At 45.6% G+C, this 26,778-nt stretch overlaps 2 protein-coding genes across 4 annotated transcripts in view; one reads left to right on the top strand and one right to left on the bottom strand.

Moving 5' to 3' along the window:
* The window catches only part of CMTR2 (cap methyltransferase 2), a 203,924-nt gene that overhangs the window by 138,216 nt on the left and 38,930 nt on the right, over positions 1 to 26,778 (bottom strand). The window lies entirely within an intron of this gene.
* Positions 10,741 to 26,778, top strand: part of HEPHL1 (hephaestin like 1) — a 41,613-nt gene continuing 25,575 nt past the window's right edge. For 2 of the 3 annotated variants that reach the window (XM_081001820.1, XM_081001821.1), the window contains exons 1-5: positions 10,857 to 11,041; positions 18,797 to 19,041; positions 20,877 to 21,089; positions 23,917 to 24,096; positions 25,803 to 26,057. In XM_081001820.1, the coding sequence (XP_080857946.1) occupies positions 10,872 to 11,041; positions 18,797 to 19,041; positions 20,877 to 21,089; positions 23,917 to 24,096; positions 25,803 to 26,057 (1,063 nt within the window). In that variant the 5' untranslated portion in view covers positions 10,857 to 10,871. Of the gene's footprint in view, positions 10,817 to 10,856; positions 11,042 to 18,796; positions 19,042 to 20,876; positions 21,090 to 23,916; positions 24,097 to 25,802; positions 26,058 to 26,778 lie in introns of those variants that run through there. The other variant, XM_081001822.1, reaches the window with a different exon arrangement.

Raw genomic sequence — 26,778 nt, forward strand, 5'->3', positions numbered from 1 at the left:
CGAGCCGTCTGAAGGCAATCCTGTATAGGAAGTTGTTTAATGTTTTATTATGTTTTTATATATGCTGGAAGCCACCCAGAGTGGCTGGGGCAACCCAGTAAGATGTGTGGGTTATAAATAGTAAAATTATCATTGTGGAATGGTACGCCCCTATTTTCATTGGATAAAAGTTGGAGGGTATGTATCCAGCAGGCTGACCTCTTATACCTGCAAATAATATAATAGATTAAATTCAAAATGTACAGTAAATATGAATGATACAATAAACAAACTTAAAGGTGTGGCAGTACCTGATGGGCATATATAATTATTTTATAAAGGTAAGGGGACCCCTGACCATTAGGTCCAGTCGCGGATGACTCTGGGGTTGCGGTGCTCATCTCGCTTTATTGGCCGAGGGAGCCAGCGTACAGCTTCCGGGTCATGTGGCCAGCATGACTAAGCCGCTTCTGGCAAACCAGAGCAGCGCACGGAAATGCCATTTACCTTCCTGCCGGAGCGGTACCTATTTATCTACTTGCACTTTGATGTGCTTTCACACTGCTAGGTTGGCAGGAGCAGGGACTGAGCAACGGGAGCTCACCCCATCGCGGGGATTTGAACCACCGACCATCTGATCAGCAAGCCCTAGGCTCTGTGGTTCAACCCACAGCACCACCCGTGTCCCTAATTATTTTATAGATGAACTCAAATCTTGGATTGGGGTAAGTACAGAAGGCATAGTGCTTAACGAGTCTAATCACTGTGTTGTTTTCGTTACAGGGCCAGTGGGAGCACAAAGTTCTGTTTTGACATCTGGAAGCCTATTCAGGTCTGTGCAATGCCCTCCTCCTGAGTCCCAGAGAGCCAGATATCTTATGATTGTTTTTACTGTTTACAAATTCCAAATAGCTATACCTCCCGGTCTTAATTGCTACATTCGGCTTTTGCCAGTAACAATTAACTGTGCAATTACAGACCTTTACCAGCGTTCATGAGATCAGAGCAGGCAGCTGCCTGCTTCTCTTGGCTACCTGCAATAGACGCCGTCGCAAAATCGAACAAAGTAAAACGGATGCCTCTAAAGCCATGGATTTTGTTACCTGTTGCAAAGTCGGTCACGGATATAGTGCAGGGGAAAAGCTAAAAAAAATACTGATGGCAAAGTGCTTAGGAACATTAGAAGATACCTTATGCTGAGAAAAGGGACGCGGGTGGCGCTGTGGGTAAAACCTCAGTGCCTAAGGCTTGCCGATCGCATGGTCAGCGGTTCGAATCCCCGCGGCGGGGTGAGCTCCCATCCTTCGGTCCCAGCTCTTGCCCACCTAGCAGTTCGAAAGCACCCCTAAGTGCAAGTAGATAAATAGGTACCGCTTTATAGCGGGAAGGTAAACGGCGTTTCCGTGTGCTGCGCTGGTGCTGGCTCGCCAGAGAGCTTCATCACGCTGGCCACGTGACCCGGAAGTGTCTCCGGACAGCGCTGGCCCCGGCCTCTTAAGTGAGATGGGCGTACAACCCTAATGTCGGACACGACTGGCCCGTACGGGCAGGGGTACCTTTACCTTTACCTTTTATGCTGAGACAAACCATTGAACATAAGAGCAGCCTGCGGAATCAGGCCAGTTGTCTGGCCTGTTTTCCCAGTGGCCAAGCAGACACTGTGTGAAACTCAAACTCACTCTTTCTCTTGGGAAAAAAGGGACAGAACTATAGTGGTACCTCAGGTTACAGATACTTCATGTTACATACGCTTCATGTTACATACGCTTCAGGTTACAGACTCCGCTAACCCAGAAATAGTACCTCGGGTTAAGAACTTTGCTTCAGGATGAGAACAGAAATCGTGCGGCAGCAGCGGGAGGCCCCATTAGCTAAAGTGGTACCTCAGGTTCAGAACAGTTTCAGGTTAAGAACGGACCTCCGGAACAAATTAAGTTCTTAACCTGAGGTACCACTGTACCTAAATTGTATAGAAACCTATTCATGTATGCGACCACAGCGGCAAGAATGCTACTTGCCCAGAAATGGAAAGAAGACGAATTCTCAGCAAGGGAAGAATGGATACAAAAACTTATGGAATATGCAGAAATGGCGAGACAATATACCATTATCTATATTTAGAGCCTGGTTTCCTTCTTTTTCAGAAAGTTTTTTTTTATTAAAGCTTGAAAAACAAAGAAAAAATATGCAAAAGTTAACATCAAGTGGCAAGCATTTTTAAAACATAAAAACTGAAGGAGATAAAATAAAGGAAAAAGAAGAAAAGGAAAAGGAAATACTTCTGATTCTATCAGCCATACACACCATATATGCAAAACACTTAGTGTCATAGAATTATAGTGCTGGAAAGGACAACAAGGGTCATCTAGTCCAACCCCCACAATGCAGGAATCTTTTGCCCAAAGTGGGGCTTGAACTCACAACCATGAGATTAAGAATCTCATGCTCTACTGTCTCAGCTATTTGTATTTGTTTAAAAAGCAATAAAATTGTTTTTGGTTTTTTAAAGAAACTGGCTCACAGCAAAAACAAAGGGCTAGAACACCAAAACGCATATTTTAAAAAAATATAACCAAAATATAATGTTATGGCCTCAAGACAACAATCTGAAAAGGAATCCTATTTATTTAGTTATTTATTTTTACAGCATTGCTCCAGAACAGGCATAGGCAAACTCAGCCCTCCAGATGTTTTGGGACTACAATTCCCATCATCCCTGACCTCTGGTCCTGTTAGCTAGGGATCATGGGAGTTGTAGTCCCAAAACATCTGGAGGGCCGAGTTTGCCTATGCCTGCTCCAGAATAGCCTCCAACTCTTCTACTATTCATAAACCAACCTTCTTTTCAGTCTTCAAACACAGATAATTTCCAAAATGAGTCTTTAAGTTGGTTGCATTAATATTTGACAAGGAGGCCTAGATCACTCTTATTCCCACTAAAACCTGTAAATTCCACATTGCCAATTAGTGGTCAAATTCTACCCTTCCTTTCTGTGCATCCTTAGCAAAGTTAAGGGTAATAACCTGTTACTGCCCCATCTTTAGGGAGAGCCGATTGACTGGTTTGTGTTTGTTAAACCAACTCGCAAGACTGGTATAATTACTAGAGGTACGAAGTGTCTCAGAATCCTTTAATGAAAGGGCTTGATAATACTGGAGAGAGACCATTAACCATTATGTCAATCTTGTTGAGGTTGCCGGGCACTTAAAAAGAACAGGTTCGTGCACTTCCAATATTAACAGCCATTAATGTGCTGTTATTATTAAAAAGTTGCATCACATCAAACTCCCATAAATTGCTTCTCCCAAACCCACCAGTGCATGGTGTACTGGCTAGGAACCAGTTCGGAGTTAGATGTGCACGGGTACATTGGTGTTAATTAGGTTTAAATATCCTTAAGTCTGAGCTGGATTTATTTATTGCAGATTAGTAGTTGTTTCCTTCATCAAATAAGCCTTGGGCCGTACTCATGGCTCTTCCCCATGCTTGTATCCTCACCAGAACCCTTTGAGGTAGGTTAAGGAGAGAGAAAGTGAGTAGCCCAACACAATCCAATGACCATCATGGCTGAATTAGAGTTTGAACCTGGTTCTTGCTGCTCTAACCCGGGTTTGGGGTCTTTTTTGGCTCAACAGGCCAGATCTCAGAGACCAGGCTGAGGAGTACTGCTCTGATGAGGAATGGTGGGAGCCTCGTGTGGCGATCACACAGGGTCCCCGGACGTTTCACCGTCTATTGATCCCTGTGCCACCACTTTATTTCTCACTGCCACCACCCAGGCCCTACCTGGTACAATACTGAGTCCAGTCAGGGTTAAATTGGAACATAAACTTCTGTTTATTTATTGCAGTTTAACAAGCGTGTAGTTTCATAAACGGTATCGGTCAATTACAATCATGGTGTGCCTATCCAGACCTACCTGCTCCCACTCACTAAACCACCTCTCAGATATATACTTGTCTTCCTAGCCCCTAACCGTTCCTGACTCAGCTTATTTCACTACACTCACCCAACCTACCCACAGACTCTATCCCAATTCACTCCCACTCCAACCAACCACCCAACTCCCAACAAACTCCTCCCTTTGCCCCACAGAGCAGGTTTTATAGTCAACCCCCCCCCCGGGTTCTGATTGGGTAACCTGTTTAACTATTTCACCTCCAGCACTCTCATATGTTAACGTCACACCTTGCCCTCCCCCTGCTCCTGACCAGGATCCTGAAGCTGCCCAGAAGCAGAAGAAGCAGTATAGATTTGGAACAGTGGTTTGCAGAGGGGCATAGTTCTGAAGACAAAAGCTGGGAAGAACTGGGATGTGAACAGCAAATTGAAGAAGAACAGGAAGAGAAAGAGCTAACAGAATCTCGCGAGAAAGTGTCCAGCCTATCAGTCCAAGAGCAGATAGATAGAGCGAATAAGGTGGCAACACAAAAAGCAAGGTGGTTATGTGATCAGGTTGCAAGACGGAAGTGACTAGGGGGGAAGTGGGTAGAATCCTTAATTGGGAACACCTTCAATTCCAATACTGGATGCTTTGTTCTTTTGCTGTGATCATTAAAGACTTTTTAAATGGTAACGGACTCTTTTTGCTTTGTCCTGCTTATCTACGGCCTGGGGGGGGCGGTGGGGAGCCAAGTCCCCGGATCCTGACACCAGATCTTTAACTCTCCCACCCCCAATGAGCCAACTTAGGCAGGTGGACATGAAGAATACCCACCAGTGGATCATAACGACATCAGGTGGTTGACGCCTGTCGAAGTGTAGTGAATAGTCCTGTGCTTCCCAAATGCTCAGCAGCCAGGTGGTTGTTGGGTGCTTGGTCAAGCCTGGCTTTACTTGTCCCACACCTGACATCATATATAGTGCAGGGCCAGTCAGCATGGCTCAGCCAAAATCTTCAGCATCAGGTATAAGAGATTAGAAAGACTGATGGGAAAGCGATGAGGAAGCCTGAGAGCCTGGATAATTGCTGCCCGCCCGAGCTGACAATACTGCTCTCGATGGACAAATGTATGAACAGCTATAAGGCAGCTAGCTACCAGGATACCAGAGGACATTGTGCACAAGGAGGCAGCTAAAGAAACAGGTAGCAAAGCCACTGATCTTGCATTAAGTTCCCCAGAAGAGTGTTTGTATCTAACAATGCCTCAAGAACAAGAAATAGGATTTAAAGCATCCTTGAAGCCCCATTACCTACCCCATTTCCCTAAGTCCTTCCCTGCACCTTTTAAGTGCAAGCGTTAGAATGCTCTCTTTGCTCAAGCACAGTTTGGAAACCACTAGCAAGTGACAACTGAGGCCATTTCTGTCCATCAGAGGGAGCCTTAACTCTAGCAGAGTCAACAAAATGTAATAGGATTAGAAAATGGGTTTGTACGTGCAGGTTAGCTCATTCCCGTTTTTATATGTAGTTTTCTGATGCCTTATTTGCTCAGAAAGCAATGACAAGCACAGTTCAGCTGTGGGGTATGAGTGTGTGAAAGAACAGGGAAGAGTAAGACTGAATGCAACCCTTTGCTCCCACTTCTGAACAGCTGATTGGAAGGTGTCCTGTCCCCCCACAAATAAGCGAGTATGTATTGTAGCCCCACCAGCCAAGGAATCACACACTTCGTTTTTTTTATGTGATTTCATGACCAGCTAGGGATACACGCATGGCGTTGTGGTCTAAACCACTGAGCCTCTTGGGTTTGTGTGATCAGAAGGTCAGCAGTTCGAATCTCTGCGACGGGGTGAGCTCCTGTTACTCTGTCCCAGCTCCTGCCAACCTAGCAGTTCGAAAGCATGTCAGTGCAAGTAGATAAATAGGTACCACTGTGGCGGGAAGGTAAACGACATTTCCATGCACTCTCGTTTCCGTCACGGTGTTCTGTTGTTCCAGAAGTTGTTTAGTCATGCTGGCCACATGACCCAGAAAGCTGTCTGTGGACAAACACCGGCTCCCTCAGCCTGAAAGTGAGATGAGCACCACAACCCCATAGTCACCTTTAACTGGACAAAACCGTCCAGGAGTCTTTTACCTTTATCTTTTACCCCTGTGGAAGCCTGCTCCCTCTGCTTAGAGATGCTATCCGGATCAATATATATAACAAAATCTGTGGTTCTATGATTCAATAAAGACCGGTTATAATCTAACCACCACATAAGCAAATCAGGACGAATGCTCAATGACCGGGTCATCTGCTGGGCTCGATTGTGTTAGGCGGATAAAGGCTGACTTGCATCCGCTCAGCCTAAGAAGCCTAATTTCATTTTATTTTTTGTTTGTTTGTTTTCATTTGTATGCCTTTTTATCAGATATGTCACTTGGAGACCAGTTTGGAGTCAAGGGACTCACAAATGAAATAAACAAATAACCACAATGTGTTCGTTTTTAATGAGAGAATTGCTGCTGTTTTCTCACTCCAAACTTCCACAGGATGGTAGCTCTGCAGAGCCTTTAATTTAGCATCCCCAGTTCTTCCACTTCACACTGCTGCTCCAGACAGTGTACATTGTGACTTCAGAGTCATTTGTTTAGCCCTGACTGAACAAGCTACGAGTGGGGAAAAGTTGTAGTCATTCAGTGGAACAAGGTAAGCCAAAACACTGGAACTTATGAAGATGACTTTCAGGAAGTCAAACTTGTGTGGGGTTTTTTTCTCCCCTTGGTGGAAAATTACTTAGTCTGGCACTTGCCTATAAATAAACTTGGCTAAAGGAATTGGTGTTGCTATTTGACAACTGGAATTCATTTAATTTGAAGATATTATTTACAATTATGGTTACTATTCTACTTACTCTATTTGAATTTTTGGTTTTTTATTTACATTTGTTTTCTATATCTTATAGTATTATGAAAAACTTTAATAAAAACCTTACCAGAAATTACAGTTAAAGGTAAAGATAAAGGGACTCCTGACCATTAGGTCCAGTCGTGGCTGACTCTGGGGTTGCGGCACTCATCTCGCTCTATTGGCCGAGGGAGCCGGCGTACAGCTTCCAGGTCATGTGGCCAGAATGACTTGTGGCGAACCAGAGCAGTGCACGGAAACGTCGTTTACCTTCTTGCTGGAGCGGTACCTATTTATCTACTTGCACTGGCTTGCTTTCGAACTGCTAGGTTGGCAGGAGCAGGGACCAAACAACGGGAGCTCACCCCGTCGCGGGGATTCGAACTGCCGACCTTCTGATCGGCAAGTCCTAGGCTCTGTGGTTTAACCCACAGCGCCACCCATGTCCCTGAAATTACAGTTACTAATTGTTAATTATTGTCACTGCACCACCAGGGGAGTCCAGAGCCGTGGTTGCCATGCATTGTGCATGGCCCTGGCGCTGGAATTTGTGGGTGTCTGGCCCCTGCATGGGGAATTTTGTTGGTGCTTGAGCACCCAGGGCCCTAGTGAGCCGGCACCCATGTAAGCAAGCAAGCAAAACAAAACAAAACGGAAACCACAAGCAAGAGAAACAAAATGACTCCAAGCTAAACACGTCTCTGCTCGCAAGCCGCGTACAAGTTTCATCTTCGCAGTAATGGAGTCAATAAAAGGGAGGGAAGGAGAAGACAGCAACATTTGAATATCAGCAAATGCTGTCACATATTTATTTCAATTTCGAGAGGAGGCCTGAGGGATGAAGTCAAAGGCTTAACGAACGGGAGTAGTCATAGATATGCAGAAGGTTGTGGGTTCAATCCTCAGCGTGCACAGGTAGGATTGGGAATGGTCTGCATCTGGAACCCTGGAGAGTTGTTGCCGATCAGAGTAGGCTGTACTGAGCTGTAAAGGTAAAGGAACCCCTGACCATTAGGTCCAGTCGTGGCCGACTCTGGGGTTGTGGCGCTCATCTCGCTTTATTGGCCGAGGGAGCCGGCGGAGTTCCCCCAAATGTGCTGATACCTGCCTGGAGTGCTGCAATAAGCATTATTTGAGTTTTGCCTCTGGATAATTGACATTAATGAATATATGCAAAGGCCTTGTGAGGCACTAAGTACCAATTAGGGAAAAGAAAATATAAGACTGGGGAAACGGGCTGAATTAGCAGGAGGTTTTTTGCTAGCATAGCACTGATGCCACTCACAAAGAGTATAATGTGAGGTAGGAGATTGTATTAGCATTCATTTTCACCATCAGCAAATTATTTGATAGGGGACCTTCGCTGGAGTCAAATGAAATTATTATACATACATCATGTAGTATAATTTATATTAGAGTAGATTGTTGCATATGGGACGCAGGTGCTGCTGTGTGTTAAACCACTGTGCCGCTTGGGCTTGCCGATCGAAAGGTCAGCGGTTTGAATCCCTGCGATGGGGTGAGCTCCCGTTGCTCGGTCCCTTCTCTTGCCAACCTAGCAGTTTGAAAGCATGCTAGCGCAAGTAGATAAATAGTTACCACTCCGGCGGGAAGGTAAACTGCGTTTCCGTGCTCTGCTCTGGTTCGCCAGAAGCGGTTTCGTCATGCTGGCCACATGACCCGGAAAAGCTGTCTGCGGACAAACGCCGGCTCCTCAGCCTGTAGAGCGAGATGAGCGCCGCAACCCCAGAGTCGTCCGCGACTGGACCTAACGGTCAGGGGCACCTTTACCTTTACTAGATTGTTGCATACAAGCCTACTCTAGTAATGCATGCTGCCTTGAGGTTCTTTTTGGAAGGGTAGGATAAAAATGGAATAAATAGGTTAAATACTTGAAACGTACATACAGACTCATGTATGAAGGCAATCATAGAATCACAGAGTTGGAAGGGACACTGAGGATAATCTAGTCCAGGCATGTCCAACCGGTCGATCACAATCTACCGGCTGATTGTGGGGCAACCCTGGTTGATCCTGGTTGATCGTGTGTTCCTGATCGATCGTGTCCCCCCCCCCAAAAAAGCTGAACAACTTTGGGTCTTCCCCCAAAAAAGCTGATCAACTTTTGTTATGTACTGAAGTTCTCACCCTGGCCACCAGGTGTATTGTGTACAGTGGTACTTCAGGTTAAGAACTTAATTCGTTCTGCAGGTCTGTTCTTAACCTGAAACTGTTCTTAACCTGAGGTACCACTTTAGCTAATGGGGCCTCCCGCTGCCATGCAATTTCTGTTCTTATCCTGAAGCAAAGTTCTTAACCCTTTCTGGGTTAGTGGAGTCTGTAACCTGAAGCGTCTGTAACCCGAGGTACCACTGCATATAGTTTTTACTCAGGTCCACGTAAGTTAATTTAGGCGGGAAACCCTGGGTTGTTGTTGTTAATAACTTTGGTCAATCCAATGGGCAGATCACTGCCATTTTTTTTTTTTATAGTGGGAGTAGATCACAGTCTCTTGGGAGTTGGACATGCCTGACTAGTCCAACCCTCTGCAATGCAGGAATATGCAGCTGGCTGAACCTGCAACCTTGGTGTTATCAGCACCACGCTCTAACCGACCGAGCTATCCAACCGACTGATTAACAGCAACTAGTTGCAATGACTACGTTATGCAGATGTTGCTAGACTACAACTCCCATCAGCCCCAGGCAGCGCATATAGTCCAACAACATCTGGAAGACGCAAGGTCCATGAAGCCTGGCCTAATACAACTGGGTCAGAATGCCTAGTTCAAGAGTAGCCAACTGATTCTGTTGGACTACAGCTCCCATCAACCCCGACCATTGGCCATGCTGGCTAGGGCTGATGGGAAGCAGAGTCCCACAATGCCTGGAAAGCACATGACTGGTTACCCATGGCTTACGTCACAATAAACCTGTTTCTCTTCATAAAGTGCCGTGATATTATTTGCTGCTTTTGCTGCAAGAGATTTGCATTGGTACCCCTCTGGAAGATATACTGATGCGTGCATCGAGGAGCAGTTATGTGTGAATGAACTTCCATGTTTGCTTCCATGTATGAAATCACATTAAGAACATAAGGATGTAATACAGTGGTGCCCTGCAAGACGAATGCCTCGCAAGACGGAAAACCCGCTAGACGAAAGGGTTTTCCGTTTTTCGATGCGCTTCGCAGGACGAATTTCCCTATGGGCTTGCTTCGCAAGACGAAAATGTCTTGCGAGTCTTGAGATTTTTTTTCGCTCCCCCCCCCCTTTTTCTAAGCCGCTAAGCCGCTAATAGCCTTTTAGCAGCTAACAGCTAAGCCGCTAAGCCTTTAATAGCCGCTAAACCGCTAATAGCGCTAATCCGCTAAGCCGCTAATAGGTTTGCTTCGCAAGACGAAAAAACCGCTAGACGAAGACACTCGCGGAACGGATTAATTTCGTCTTGTGAGGCACCACTGTATGAGCCTGCGGGATCAGACCAATGGCCCATTGAGGACGTCAGTTTATATGCAGTCTGTCACAGCACAATATGAGTTTGGGAGAGGGGAAGATTTGCCATAAACTCACAAATTCATGAAATAAGCTAAGTTTCGCCAATTAACACTAAGCCAAGCACTGTTTTGTTCAGTTTAGGATCACAGCTTAGTGGAAAACAGAGCAAGGAGAGGCTTGTCAGAGCATGTCAGTGTACCATCCTGCAGACAGAAATAGGAGTCGAAGAAGAAAAAAAAGTCCCCATTGTAACACTTTTGCACCGTCCCTTTCATACAGTACGGACAGCTGGGGGGGGGGAATCTCCCAAATTTACAAATAAAGCGCTCTCTTCATTTAGCTCGAGGGACAAACAACACTAAGTCACAGTTTCACACACGCGGGCCTTCAAAGCCTGGCAAGAGGCTCGTCGCCATGGCAACCCCACACCACAGGCCCTTTTTCGGCCAGCTGGCTCAGGTTTTCTGGCCTGTGCCCTCATCAGCCCCAAATTGCTGCCTGGGAGGGGCACGGCTTTGTCCATTGCCTCCTGGCTGACTAGTTGGAATGTGAGTGGGCAGGGCTGAGGTGAGCGCACTTTGGCTGCCTCCCGCTTGAGTTGCACACACACAAAAACACACAAATGTCTTTCATGAAGCGAGCTGCCTGCATTCTAACCAGCCTAATCTTCTGGCATTTGTTTTTAGCAGAAGCGGCTACCAGGACGTACTACCTTGGAATTGTGGAGGAGAACTGGGACTATGCACCGAGTGGCGAGAATCTGATCACAGGACAAAATCTCACAGAGGATGAGTAAGTCAAAGCAGGAGTCCCTGCTGGCGTCTTCTGAGTTTCTACTGTCGCTTTAAAGTAGTTAATTCACACTTGTCCACATGATGCATATTGGGCTCAGTGCTTTCCAAGTTGTTTGCTTGTTTGTTTGTTTCCTCCAAAGAAGAATGTCTGGGCAATGAAACACGTTTTTGAAGCGACCTTAAAACGCATCGGAAAGCAGCATAGGCTGGTTAAAACGGCAATGTGAGGAGTTTTTTTAGGCTGCCTATCGTTTCACATTTGCAATGTGCATTTAAGGCGCACTGCTACAGGTCTGCACACTTAGCAATTAAATTAAATTAAATTCCAAGGGATTTGGAGGGGAGTCAAGACCTGTGCTGCGGTCCTTTTGTAATAATGCAAACTTTCCTAAGCTTCAGTACCACAGTGCAACTGCCATTCAACTGCATTTGACTTAAACGCCCCAAGATGATTATGTATTTATGGTTGAGCTATCGTACTTGTATCGGGAGGAGTAAAGATTGCAATCTAAACACGCTTACTAAGAAGTAAGTCCCAATGAACTCAGGGTGGTGCTTTTCAGACTATTTTTGGCCGGGAGCTTCGGTCCTCACAACGGCTGCGCTCTTCTTCAAACCAGCTTCCATTTGATTTGAAGACAGAAGCCAAAATCAAACTGAGGCGCGGAAATTTTAGGCAGTGGATGCGCATGCACACATGATAGCACATGCGCAGACAACAACATCAGTGAGTTGGAGTTTGATGTGGGGAAAGAAATCAGGTAATGTGAAGACATCTCTGCCCCCTCTCTGGTCTGACTTGAAACACAGCGGAAGTGGGGGTTGACTTTGCTGCCTTTCAAGCCGCTAATGTGTTGAACTGGCCCTTGAACTGTGGCCCTGCTGATCCCCACACACATTCACACCCCAAATATAGATTTCTGAGAAGGGTCTTTGGTGTAAGCCAGGCATGTCCAAAGTCCGTTTTAGGGGCCTAATCCGGTGCGCCAGTAGGTTTAATTCGGCCCCTGTGGCAGTTTATTAGTTTATTTCCTGGGGTAAAATCCTAAAAAACCCTCAACTACCTCAATCCTAAAAAAACCCTCAATAACTTCAATCATTAAAGAAAGCTCAGCAACTTTGGTCGGCCCTCACCGCCCTTCACTTCATCAAATCTGGCCCTCTTTGAAAAAAGTTTGGACACCACTGGTGTAAGCAGAGAGAAAGGGGCACTTGCATGGCGATTCACAATTCTTCAGAATTCTCCATGCAGGCATAAATCTCTGGGACAGAAAGAGAACCATTTTTGAGAGATTAAGGTCCCTACCAGACAACCTACAGGTGAAACTCAAAAAATTAGAATATTGTGGAAAAGTTCATTTATTTCAGTAATTCAACTTAAAAGGTAAAACTAATATATGAGATAGACTCATGACATGCAAAGCGAGATATGTCAAGCCTTTATTTGTTATAATTGTGATGTTTATGGCATCCAGCTGATGAAAACCCCAAATTAACAATCTCAGAAAATTAGAATATTAAATGAAATCAGCAAAACGAGGACTGCAAATAGAGCAATATTGGACCTCTGAGAAGTAGAAGCATGCACATGTACTCAGTAGTTGGTTTGGGCCCCTTTTGCATCAATTACTGCCTCAATGTGGTGTGGCATGGATGCTATCAGCCTGTGGCACTGCTAAGGTGTTATGGAAGACCAGGAAGCTTCAATAGCAGCCTTCAGCTCTTCTGCATTGCTTGGTCTCATGTCCTTCATCTTTCTTTTGGCAATGCCCCATACAATCTCTATGGGGTTCAGGTCAGGCGGGTTTGCTGGCTAATCAAGCACAGTAATCCCATGGGCATTGAACCAGGTTTTGGTACTTTTGGCAGTGTGGGCAGGTGCCAAAGTCCTGCTGGAAAATGAAATCAGCATCCCCATAAAGCTCGTCTTTGGAAGGAAGCATGAAGTGCTCCAAAATCTCCTGGTAGACAGCTATGTTGACCCTGGAATTAATGAAGCACAGTGGACCAACACCAGCTGATGACATGGCTCCCCAAATAATAATAATAATAATAATAATAATAATAATAATAATAATTATTATTTATTATTTATACCCCGCCCATCTGGCTGGGTGTCCCCAGCCACTCTGGGCGGCTTCCATAAAAACCAAAAATACAGTAAAATATCACACGTTAAAAACTTCCCTGAACAGGGCTGCCTTAAGATGTCTCCTGAATGTCAGGTAGTTGTTTATCGTTTTGACATCTGCTGGAAGGGCGTTCCACAGGGCGGGCGCCACTACCGAGAAGGCCCTCTGCCTGGTTCCCTGTAGCTTTGCTTCTCGCAATGAGGGAACCGCCAGAAGGCCCTCAGCGCCGGACCTCAGCGTCTGGGCAGAATGATGGGGGTGGAGACGCTCCTTCAGGTATACTGGACCGAGGCCGTTTAGGGCTTTAAAGGTCAGCACCAACACTTTGAATTGTGCTCAGAAACGTACTGGGAGCCAATGTAGGTCTTTCAAGACCGGTGTTATATGGTCTCGGCGGCCGCCCCCAGTCACCAGTCTAGCTGCCGCATTCTGGATTAGTTGTAGTTTCCGAGTCACCTTCAAAGGTAGCCCCACGTAGAGTGCATTGCAGTAGTCCAAGCGGGAGATAACCAGAGCATGCACCACTCTGGCGAGACAGTCCGCAGGCAGATAGGGTTCAACACAGACTGTGGAAACTTCACATTGGACTTCAAGCATCTGGCATTGTGTGCCTCCCCATTCTTCCTCCAGACTCTGGGTCCTTGGTTTCCAAATGAGATGCAAAAGCTGCTCTCATCAGAAAAGAGATTTGGGTACCATGTCATCAGCTGGTGTTGGTCCACTGTGCTTCATTAATTCCAGGGTCAACATAGCTGTCTACCAGGAGATTTTGGAGCACTTCATGCTTCCTTCCAAAGACGAGCTTTATGGGGATGCTGATTTCATTTTCCAGCAGGACTTTGGCACCTGCCCACACTGCCAAAAGTACCAAAACCTGGTTCAATGGACATGGGATTACTGTGCTTGATTGGCCAGCAAACCCGCCTGACCTGAACCCCATAGAGATTGTATGGGGCATTGCCAAGAGAAAGATGAGAGACAGGAGACCAAGCAATGCAGAAGAGCTGAAGGCTGCTATTGAAGCTTCCTGGTCTTCCATAACACCTCAGCAGTGCCACAGGCTGATAGCATCCATGCCACACCACATTGAGGCAGTAATTGATGCAAAAGGGGCCCAAACCAACTACTGAGTGCATGTGCATGCTTCTACTTCTCAGAGGTCCAATATTGCTCTATTTGCAGTCCTCGTTTTGCTGATTTCATTTAATATTCTAATTTTCTGAGATTGTTAATTTGGGGTTTTCATCAGCTGGATGCCATAAACATCACAATTATAACAAATAAAGGCTTGAAATATCTCGCTTTGCATGTCATGAGTCTATCTCATATTATAGTTTTACCTTTTAAGTTGAATTACTAAAATAAATGAACTTTTCCACAATATTCTAATTTTTTGAGTTTCACCTGTATGTATCGATCATTTATCCTAATCTGTTTGCAGAATGTTAGGGAGCTGAGATGATACGAGCTTTTAAAGCATTTATTTTGACAAGCAAGCATCACCCCACTCTCCCCAGTGCCTTTCCGCCATCACTTTCCTTATCACAGAAAGTCAGATTTGGGCTTGGGGGCGGTTGTTGCCCAAGAGCACCAAGTCAACTTTAGTTGTGCAACGTGAGTCTAGAAGCACCCAATGCTGGCATTCTACAGACAATCGTCTGGCAAGCTACATTAAAGTAAAAGGGACTTGCTTGTGAGTCAGTAAGCATGTATATGCTTGCAAGGGAAAAAAAGAAAAGCTCCTATTATCAATGCATAAAGGAGATGGATGCTTTATGAAACGCTTTTTGATTGCCAAGCATCTGATGTTTTCAATGTTTTCAGAGCCTGCTGTGGCCTTCAAACTTCGTGGAGAAATAATGACTTCTACATAGGCTTGTGTGTTTGCAAGTAACCTTGTAGACGAAATCATTGTGAGGCACAGGTTTTATAACACTGATGAAATGTGGCTTCATCTGAATGGTTTGAGATGGATAAACAGAACAATTTGTATACGTGATGGTAGAAGCTTTTCTGCAATTATATGGATCTGCACTAAATTTTCAGTGCTTATTTTCTTCAAAAGGCTTCAAAAGTTGAATTTCTGAGTTTATTTTAACTCTTTGTTGCATGTTAAAATGTTGTTGCATAGCGTTTGCTTCTGATTTTTCATGACCAATAGGGTTTGCAGTGTTGGATGTAGCAAATTCTTAGAATTCCAAAGCACTAACCAGTCCTTTGCAGACATTCCCCAGATCAAATGTAGACCAGACAAGTCTACTCACGCTCCCTTCCAGATTAGTGTTTTATTGTACGTGTATTCTGCAACATGTTTAGGGTTGCCATACGTCCGGAATTTCCCGGACATAGCCAGGATTCGGCTGTCGGAAACAGTGTCTGGGCAGAAATCACTGGAATGTCCATGAAAATCCAGACGTATGGCAACCCATGTCGGAAGTGTAGATTTTGGTGAATTTCCTTTAAAATAGCTCAGAAACTTAATGTGTTGTTGTTTTTTCAGATTTTGCAAAAATAGCTAAACAGCTTGGCCAAAAAAAAAAGCTGAACAACTTTTGTGTCCAGATTTTCACTTTTTGCAATACAGTGGTACCTCGGGTAACATATGCTTCAGGTTACATACGCTTCAGGTTACAGACTCCGCTAACCCAGAAATAGTACCTCAGGTTAAGAACTTTGCTTCAGGATGAGAACAGAAATCGTGCTTTGGTGGTGCGGCAGCAGCAGGAGGCCCCATTAGCTAAAGTGGTACCTCAGGTTAAGAACAGTTTCAGGTTAAGAACGGACCTCGGAATGAATTAAGTACTTAACCCGAGGTACCACTTGTTATGTACTGAAGTTCTCACAGCAGGGGGATACTGTAGATAGTTTTCACTCAGGTCCACATATGCAAATAAGGGATTGAAAGTGACATTCAGTGATGGGATAGTTACAGAAAATGGTTACTGTTGCGTTCTAGTGGAGCTCTATATAAGCAGGTTGGCTGAACCCTTCAGTTCAGTTCTGTTCTGGCCTGTGAATAAACAAGAGCTGTTTGAAGAATCGCTGTGTCGTCTGATATGTTCACCCACAACTTAACACCACTGTATGGCTACCCTAATTGTTGGCACAATGACAGTGTATTAGAGGTGGGGGGGGGGGTTCTGCTTTATTAGCTGTTGTGTGACGCTTCCCCTTATGCTACAACATAATTGCTGTCCAGAGGGCAATTTGCAGAATGAAAAGTTACAAGATTGCAGCAGGAAGTTAAAGGAAATGAAGCAGTATGGCTGCCCCAAAACCTTTTCAGGCACAGTGTTGAAAGTAGGATTGTGTCTTGGCAGAATCCAGAGCACAAATCATTGTGAATGTGCAATAAAAAGGACGTACTGTATTGAGGGGCCCTTAATTAAGCAAGCTAAGCTACTGAAGTCAAAATTCCCAGCAAAGTCACCTCTGCAATTGAATTGTGAACTAATTCATAATGGCCTCTTTTTCCACTCCATTAGCCAGTGTTTGTTTCCTACACCCTATGTATGGTTACAGCCCTGTAGGGCCGGGAGTTGCAAAAGAAATGTATGTGCCATGCAAAGGGCAAGGTACATATTGACGCTTGCCAGGTGTGTGGGGGCTGATAAGACAAACAAGAGATGGCTGCTGCTTCACAAGACCTAGTTTACATTATGGGACAATGAAAGAAAAGTCATCACGAAATGGGGAAAACAGCTCCAAATATTCACTCTCAAGACCTAACTCAATGTTGCCAGCTTTTCACATATTTTCTCTGTGCTGCCTATTAATGTTTAGTTGAAGCAGGTGTGTAAAATGGTACAGTGGTACCTCGGGTTACATAAGCTTCAGGTTACATATGCTTCAGGTTACAGACTCCGCTAACCCAGAAATAGTGCTTCAGGTTAAGAACTTTGCTTCAGGATGAGAACAGAAATCGTGCTCCGGCGGCACGGCAGCAGCAGGAGGCCCCATTAGCTAAAGTGGTGCTTCAGGTTAAGAACAGTTTCAGGTTAAGTATGGACCTCCGGAATGAAACAAGTACTTAACCCGAGGTAAAGGTAAAGGGACCCCTGACTATTAGGTCCAGTCATGGCCGACTCTGGGGTTGCGGCGCTCATCTCGTTTTGTTGGCCGAGGGAGCCGGCGTACAGGTTCCGGGTCATGTGGCCAGCATGACTAAGCCGCTTCTGGCGAACCAGAGCAGCACACAGAAACGCCGTTTACCTTCCCGCTGGAGCGGTACCTATTTATCTACTTGCACTTTGAGGTGCTTTCGAACTGCTAGGTTGGCAGGAGCAGGGACCGAGCAACGGGAGCTCACCCTGTTGCGGGGATTCGAACCGCCAACCTTCTGATTGGCAAGTCCTAGGCTCTGTAGTTTAACCCACAGGGCCACCCGCGTCCCTAAACTCGAGGTACCACTGTATTATTTTATTATTATTCCAGTGGTACCTCTGGTTGTGAACGGGATCCGTTCCGGAGGCCTGTTCGCAACATGAAAAGAACGCAACCCACAGCGGCGCGTCTGCACACGCGCGAGTTGTGAGTTGCCGCTTCTGCACATGCGCGTGACGTCATTTTGCGCGTCTGCACATGCACGAGCAGCAACACCTGGAAGTAACCCTTTCCGGTACTTCCAGATCACCGCAGGACGTAACCTGAAAGAATGTAACATGAAGCAGACGTAACATGAGGTATGACTGTATTATTATCAGTGAAATGGTATCATGATGTCAGGAGCTGGGCAGAGGAGGAATGGTGGAGGCTGCCTCCCCAGCTTGACCCTTCCAGGGAGGAGGAGGAAGAAGACAGTTTAGATTTACAACAGGAAGGTCACAGCTCAGAGGCAGATGAGGAGGAAAGTTGGGAAATAATGGGATTGGAGGAGGAGGAGGAAGCACCAGGCAGGCAACAGTTGACAGACACAGTGTCTTTAGAAAGCATTCCAGACACACACCCCTCTCCCAGAACCCGGCGAGCCTTGAAAGTAGGAGAGCAAAGAGCTCAAAGACAGAGGGCATGTAGCCGCACCCATAGGAGAGACAATGAGATTGACGAATGAGGAAGTGGAAGAGACGAGGGGTGGAGATTCACTCGGGACAACACCATTATCCAAGAGGCTGGGTTCTATAGCGTCTCTCTGTAAATACTGAATAAAAAGCAGACAGTAAGAAACATTCCCTTGTCTTTGTACAGTCATACCTTGGGTTGAAGAAGCTTCGGGATGAATATTTTCGGGTTGTGCTCCACGGTGACCTGGAAGTAACAGAGCGCGTTACTTCTGGGTTTCGCCACTCGTACATGCACAGACACTCAAAATAACGTCACGCGCATGTGCAGAAGCGGCGAATCGCAACCCACGCAGATGCACAGACGCAGGTTGCGTTCACTTCAGGATGTGAACGGGGCTCTGGAACAGATCCCGTTCGCATCCAGAGGTACCACTGTATGTTCCTGGGCAACCAGCCTGACACATGATGACATTCAGTGTTTACCTGTCCCCTACATAAGTTGATTGGTTCCCACACATGGAGTGCTTGTGTTGGTGTTTCAAATCTCATCGTCCTCATCTGTTCCATATGATTCATGGATTGAAAATTAACTTAAACTCACCCCTGCCTTTTCTACTGCAGAGAAGCAATTGTCTATGTGAGAAGAGGCCCCAACAGGATAGGTCGGGTTTACAAGAAAGCAATTTTCAAACAATTCACAGACGACACGTACTCCCAGGAAATCCCCAAACCATCTTGGCTGGGTTTTCTAGGTCCAGTTCTGAGAGCCGAAGAAAGAGATACTTTTATTATTCATTTGAAGAACTTTGCTTCCCGGCCTTATTCTGTACATCCCCACGGAGTCTTCTACGAGAAAGATTCTGAAGGTAAAACAAAGATTTGCTTTTCCTCTTCTGCTGTTTCAGAATCTATCTCTTTCCCCTATTACTCCTGGGAGCCAGTATAGTGGTTCAGGTAGCATGTTGGAAACTTGACAGAGGAGACCTCGGTTCAGATCTGGGCTCACATCAATTTGTCTGCAGAGGAATGTAATAGAGGCCTGCTGGGTCAGAGCAAGAGTTCATTTACTCCAGCAGTGTGGAAACTTCATTAGCCTGAGGACCACATCCCCTCACAGGGAATCTTCGAGGGGGTGGGGTGTCACATGTCAGTGGTGGGCAGGGCCAGAAGTAAAAGTGGGTGGAGTAATAAATGTGACTCTTGCCTTCGTACAGTAGGCTGTGCAAAAGTCAAATATTTATATACCAGTATCAGGTGGTGGGGCAGGGCAATGGTGCCTAACCTCACATCACAGCCACGTTCATTAATTTTTTTTTTTTTTTTTAAGAATAATTTTTTATTAACCGACCAATCACATCAAATCAAACCAAATTACATAAATTCCAAATTACACAGCCAAATTTTTCTTGGGGGTACCCATATTTCAAGTTCCGAAGGGATCCAATCAACTTCTTGCTTCTTACTGCTGTTTTAATGTCCACAAATCTAACCTTATGATGTTCACAGTACTATCCAGTCCTTTCTTATTATTTTTCCACATCTCTTGTTGTTATTTTCATATATTTTTCCTTTCTCTTTGTGACCTCTGATAGTCTCCGCAAGCTGGTTAGAACAGTTTGTAATCCTGCGTGGATATTATTTTTTTTATCCAGTAGCCATATCCAGACGTTTTCCATATAACATCACTTCCATACATCAAAACAGTCTTAGCGTCATTAATCTTCATTGCCTCCTTTCTCAAAACCTCTGAGGAGATTCACTAGGAATGCAGTCTGAAACCAAGTCCGTTCTTCCTCCCGGCTATAAATCCTTTGGCAAGATGGCGACTCCGAATTAATTGCTGCGCCATTCCCAAAAGCTCTTATTGCTTCTCGGTCTCCATAAAGCATACTTTGGTTAAAGTGGAGACACAGACCTTAATCATCCTGCTTGGGTCAGTTCAACCGACGGTTCTAATGAGGAGGGGTTCTTGTAAATCACATAGAAGGAAAGTAAAAAAGGTTCCCCCCCCCCATTCAGCCCCGTTGTCAACATACCCCGCCTTTGGTGTATCTTCATCGTAAAATATTCCTGTTTCTCCAGCCCGTCGTCTTCTTTCGCAGAGGTCACTTAAATTAGCAGACTTCACTCCCCTTCTTCACTTAAAATATGTGCATTTGCTTCTTTTGTAATTAATTATTCCAAATAGCTGCAACTAGTGCGCGATCAGAGACAGCGTCCAGGAGAGCCGATGTCCACACGGGGGCATTCTGCCTAGGGCCCTCACCCCATTCTTTCGAATTAGGGGGTGATTTATGGGCACAGCAGGCAAGGGCAGTGTTCCCCATTTCCTTGGGGCAACAAGAGAGGCTGCCTACTCCCATAACAGCCTCTTAATTACCCCGTGTGGGTCGGAGAGATGGTATTGTTGGCCATCTTCCAATGCGCCCCCTAGTGGCCCCTGCCACGTTCATTAATTTCAGTGGGTTTATTCTGAATAAAACCTACTTGAGTGCTGCCCTATATTTACTTAGCCGCTTTCCCACCTTTTCTCTTTTTGCAAAAGTGATCAAAGCAACTTTAACAGAGAAAGAGAGAGAGAGAGAGCGAGAGAGAGAGAGAGAGAGAGAGAGAGAGAACAAACTAAAATGCTCATGTGTAAGATGTCTAAAAGGGCACACAAAGAACTTCAATCTTTTTTTTTTTTTACGTTCCTCCTCAGGAGCCCTCTACCGAGATGGAACAGGTGGCAAAAGCAAGGCTGATGATTTTGTTCTCCCTGGTTCCAATTATACATATACATGGCTGGTTACAGATGAGTTTTCACCTACACCGGCAGATCCACGGTGCCTGACTTGGATTTACCATTCGCATATCGACACGCCAAAAGATATCAGCACTGGGTTAATTGGGCCGCTGGTGGTTTGTCGAAAAGGTACGGAACATGTCATGCCAAGTGCCTCTGTGGCAGCAAGATTTGGTTTAAAAATTCAGGTCTGCATCCACAAATTCTGATACGTTCAGCAGTTGTACCTTTGCATGACCTCTGAGTAGCCTAGCCCATTTCTGGTGTCCAATTCACACTGCTGGTTATTATGTTGAAAGCCCTAAACAATTTTGGGTCAAGATACCTAAAAGAACCATTTCCTCCCATCAAGTCCCATTGATAGCTGGGGAGTGGGGAAAAGGAGAGAGTATTCTCAGAAAGCCTGAATTGCAGCCTTACAAAGAGTTTTCTCTTCCAGCAGGTTTTTGACCTGCCAACTTGAAGATATTTTTTAACTGACCGCTCAGAATTCATATCTCTTTTACCTGCTGTGCTCCTGTACTTTAACGGCATTTTTTCATCTCTGCCAAGCTAAGCAGTTGGCTCCTTACCTCTCTCGCCCTGACCTAGCCACTGTGATCCATGCGACAGTCACCTCCAGACTTGATTATTGTAACTCACGCTGCGTGGGGCTGCCCTTGAGACTGACCCAGAAACTCCAGCGGGTGCAGAATGCCGCGGCGAGATTCCTTACAGGGTCCTCGCCACGGGATCACATTCACACAGTGCTATACCAGCTGCACTGACTCCCGGTGGAGTACAGGATCAGGTTTAAGTGGACAAACGCTGGCTCCCTCGGCCAATAAAGTGAGATGAGCGCTGCAACCCCAGAGTCGGTCACAACTGGACCTATTGGTCAGGGGTCCCTTTACCTTTAACCTTTAAAGCCCTATACGGCCTAGGACCCTCGTACCTACGGGACTGCCTCTCCTGGTGTGTCCCATGGAGGACTTTACAGTCTTCAAACAAAAACATCTTGGAGGTCCCAGGCCACAGGGAGTTTAGGCTGGTCTCAACCACAGCCAGGGCTTTTTCGGCTGTGGCCCCGATCTGGTGGAACGCTCTGTCACAAGAGACTAGGGCCCTGCGGGACTTGACATCTTTCCGCAGGGCCTGCAAGACAGAGCTGTTCCACCAGGCCTTTGGCCAAGGCACAGCCTGACCCCCCTCCTTTGGTAATCCACACAGAACTCTAGCCCAATGGTTGCCATTAATTTGATTCTGAATTGATTTTAGAATGCTGTGCTTACTTTTACTGTTGTTAGCCACTCTGAGCCCGGCTTCGGCTGGGGAGGGCGGGATATAAATAAATTATTATTATTATTATTATTATTATTATTATTATTAATGTGATTTTTCATGGCAACTGCAGCCAGAGCAGGTGAGGTTCCATTGCCCTCCTGCCTTCCAAATGCCATGCTTCACTGCTGCTTACTGAGAAGAAGAGGAAAGGGGAAAAGCAGTGGGAAGTTAGGCAGTGTGGAAGCAGCAGCAGGAGCAACAGATTGACTCTGCCACCGCACCCACACCATGCCAAGCTCCCCACTGCCTTGTCCCTCTTGGGAAGCTGCAATGAAGTCTGGTGCTAGGAAGGCAGGAGAGCAATGCATTCCCATCCATCCCATTAGTTGGTTCTATCTATAGCAGATACACACAAGTGCAATTATTGCAAATGATGTTGATAGGAGTTGGGTATGTTCAGCCTGGGGAAGAGAAGACTGAGAGGTGATAGGGTAGACATCTTCAAATATCTGAAGGGCTGTTTTCTGCTGCTCCAGAAAGTAGAATGGATTCAAACTACAAGAAAAGGAGATTCTGACTAAACATCAGGGAGAACTTTCTGGCAGTAAGAGCTGTTCGACAGGGGAATGGACTGCTTCGGAAGGTGGTGGACTCTTCTAAACAGAGGTTGGATGACCACCTGTCAGGGATTCTATAACAGTAGTAACAACAACAACAACAACAACAATCTTATTATTTATACCCTGCCCATCTTGCCGGGTTTCCCCAGCCACTCTGGGCGGCTTACAGCACGTAAAAAATGGCAAAACATTAGACATTAAAAAAATTCCCGATACAGGGCTGCCTTCAGATGTCTTCTAAAAGTCAGAAAGTTATTTATTTCCTCGACATCTTATGGGAGGGCATTCCACAGGGTGGGTGCCATTACCAAGAAGGCCCTCTGCCTGATTCCCTGTAACCTCACTTCTCGCAGTGCTGGACCTCAGTGTCTGGGCTGAACGATGGGGGTGGAGACGCTCCTTCAGGTATACTGGGCCGAGACCATTTAGGGCTTTAAAGATCAGCACTAACACTTTGAATTGTGTTTGGAAATGTACTGGTAGCCAATGTAGGTCTTTCAAGACTGTTGTTATGTGGTCTCGGCAGCCACTCACAGTCACCAGTCTAGCTGCCACATTCTGGATTAGTTGTAGTTCTTTAGCTGTGATGCCAGCACTGCAGGATGACTGGATGACCTTTGTGGGATCCCTTCCAACTGTACATTTCTATGAATCTGTAAATGCTGAAAGCAGCATAGAGCTTTTCCAAGAAGAAATCTGGAGTATAAATACAGCAGCAGGTGATGCATTCCTTGGAGGTGGGTTTGCTGCCCCTGTAGATTCTGCTACCCGAGGCAGGTACCTCACCTTACTTCATGGATGGGCCGGCCCTGGCCCTTCCCCATGTACTGTTGTGCTGCTCACGAGTAAGGCCTATCCCATGTTCTTGGTCTGTAATTTTAAAGAATCCCCCTGTGCAATTGCTAACAACATCATTCACGTACATAATATGTACCTAGGCCTTGAGTCTGCACACTGATTTCCTACTGGGGATTGATTTCAAGGCAAGAATTTTTAGAACATGTGCAGTGGCTCCAAATAAATTAACTTAAAGGGTTTACAAAAAACAAACTTTTACATGTTTGCTTTCTTAGGAACATTAGATGATGCTTCAGCGCCAGCGACCAATGCTGCAAAGAGCTTCGCTCTGATGTTCAGCATCGTAGATGAAAATCTCAGCTGGTACCTGGATGAAAATATAAATACCTTCTGCTTGGAACCCAGCACTGTGGATAAAGAGGACGAAGATTTCCAACTGAGCAATAAGATGCACGGTGAGCTGTGCTGCAGGACAGGAAGAACAACACTTGTTTTGCAATTGCTGCCAGATTTGGTTGCAACTTCTAATTGCTGCTGCTCCTCTTCCTTTCCTTGTGAGAGGAAATAGTCTGGGGTTGTGTCAGGATATTAATGCCGCCTCTTTCGTCTACTACCCGCAGCTTGAAACACAGGCCAAGCCGGATTAGGTGCCTTCAGTTCGACCCTGAGGCAGGTTCCCCAGCTTTGAGTCACCTCAGCAGCTCCTACAGGAAAAAGCAGAGGTTAGGCAAGCAACCCATTGTGAAATGCCTTTCATCATGGGTAGGCAAACTAAGGGCTGGATCCGGCCCAATCGCCTTCTAAATCTGGCCCATGGACAGTCTGGGAATTAGTGTGTTTTTACATGAGTAGAACGTGTGCTTTTATTTAAAATGCATCTCTGGGTTATTTGTGGGGCAGAGGAATTTGTTCATTTTTTTCCCTTCCAAAATATAGTCCGGCCCCCCACAAGGTCTGAGGGACAGTGGACCGGCCCCCTGCTGGAAAAGTTTGCTGACCCCTTCCTTTCGCCATGAGTCCCTAGGACTTGAATGGAGGGCCTCTGGTTTTGTGTGCAGCTTCTCCTTGTGGTGAAACCCTGAACTGCAAGTTGCAGCATCAATCTGAGCAGTTTAGCATCCTCAGCCCCTGGACTGACCCCATCAGGCAGGCTGTCCATAGGATCCCCCTGGGCAGGAAAGAGTTTGAAGGTCTTCCTGTTCCAGTTGTCCCTGAGCTCTGGTGTCTTCCTGTATTCTTGGGTTCTGACAGCTGGCTTGTTCCTAAACGCTGCCTCCTGCCTTTCACCATGTCCTGTCTTTAGAATCGTAGGGCAAGATGCAAATAAGTTGTTGAATGCATGGAATGAGGTGGTCCACTTGTACAACAGGACTTTCTGCTGCACAAGAAAAGGTGCAGCAGAGGGAGAAAAGCTGGGAAAGTCTTGTTGCATGAGCAGATCTCCTTCTCCACCTGGACGCCCCGCTTAGTGCGATGTTGAATTCCATTAATAGAATTGGAAGGGACCTCAAAGATCATCTAGTACAACCCCCTGTGAATGCAGGAAACACACTACTACAGCAGCCCCACAAGAGTGGCCAGCCAGCTTCTGCTTTTAAAACCTTTTTAATGATAGAGAGTCCACTACTTCTGAGGCAATCTTGCTCTTTGGTGCTGACTTCTGGACTCATAACTGTGCTCACCTCAGACATCTACTCCTGGCCCACAGCTGTCAGTGTCTAGACCCCAGAATCCATCTCTAACCCCATCTTGAAGCATGGGGACCTCTTCCAACTCCCCAACATTCCCCTTCTCTGTTTTTCTTCCTTTTATCTCACGTCCCCTTGGTTTTCTTTTTTTCTTTTTCTTATTCTCTTCTTCTTTTCACCTTTAAATTTCATATCTTTCTTGTTATAATAATAATAATAATAATATTTTTTTATTTATACCCCGTCCTTCTGGCTGGGTTTCCCCAGCCACTCTTTATCTTTAAACAAAGGAGAAAAGGGTGATGATGACTTCGTTTGAAGCCATTTTGCTTCCATTACGTTAGTGAAATAGAGAACAAGAAGGAAAATCTTAAATGTGGCACACATTAGCTATTTTAAAATGAATGTCCCTGTCATTCATATCCCTGTAACTCATGGATTATCTTTTCTTATATTGTGTTATATGTTTCCAGCAATTAACGGTTATGTTTTTGGAAACCTCCCTGGCCTGGAGATGTGCACTGGTGAATTGGTGTCCTGGCATTTGTTTGGGATGGGGACCGAGATCGACATTCACTCTGCACAGTTCTTCGGCCATACTTTGCTTAACAGAGGCCACAGGATGGATGTCATCAGCCTCTTTCCGGCCACTTTTGTGACAGCAGAAATGATGGCAGAGAATGCTGGGAAGTGGCTTTTGACCTGTCAAGTCGATCATCACATACAAGGTATCTATGCACCATTCGAGAAAGGTCAATAGATGTTGCAGTTGGGCCAGAACAACTACTATTGCTAGTAATATTTTATATATCAGCATTGGCGTGGATAGTGCTGTACAGAGCAGAGCACAGGTCTCTGCCCCAAGGATCTTACAGATTCAACACCAAGGAAACACACAAAAAAGAAGGGGAATGAATAAACAGGGAACTGATATGCATTTGTTTCAGTTGTATTGTGTGCATAGGCTGAGGGTACAGGATGAGTGACAGTAGGACATGGGAACGAAACGAAATAAATCCACAAAAGGTGACATATCAGCAAAGGTTTCTAATATAAGAAGTTGATACAGTGGTACCTCGGGTTAAGTACTTAATTTGTTCCGGAGGTCCGTTCTTAACCTGAAACTGTTCTTAACCTGAAGCACCACTTTAGCTAATGGGGCCACCTGCTGCCGCCGCACCACCGGAGCACAATTTCTGTTCTCATCCTGAAGCAAAGTTCTTAACCTGAAGCACTATTTCTGGGTTAGCAGAGTCTGTAACCTGAAGCATATGTAACCTGAATCGTATGTAACCTGAGGTACCACTGTTTTCTACACAGTGCATCAAGCTTGAAATGATTCCAGAAATGTATTGTGTAAGCTTTTTGAAAAAAAGCCACATAGCAATAACAGGCTCTGTTCCACTGATAATAATTGCTGCTTCTGGCGGCTGCCAACTGGGACTAATG

This window comes from Podarcis pityusensis (assembly GCF_964106645.2).
Source record: "Podarcis pityusensis genome assembly, chromosome: 4".
In the NCBI taxonomy this organism is placed as follows: Eukaryota; Metazoa; Chordata; class Lepidosauria; order Squamata; family Lacertidae; genus Podarcis; species Podarcis pityusensis.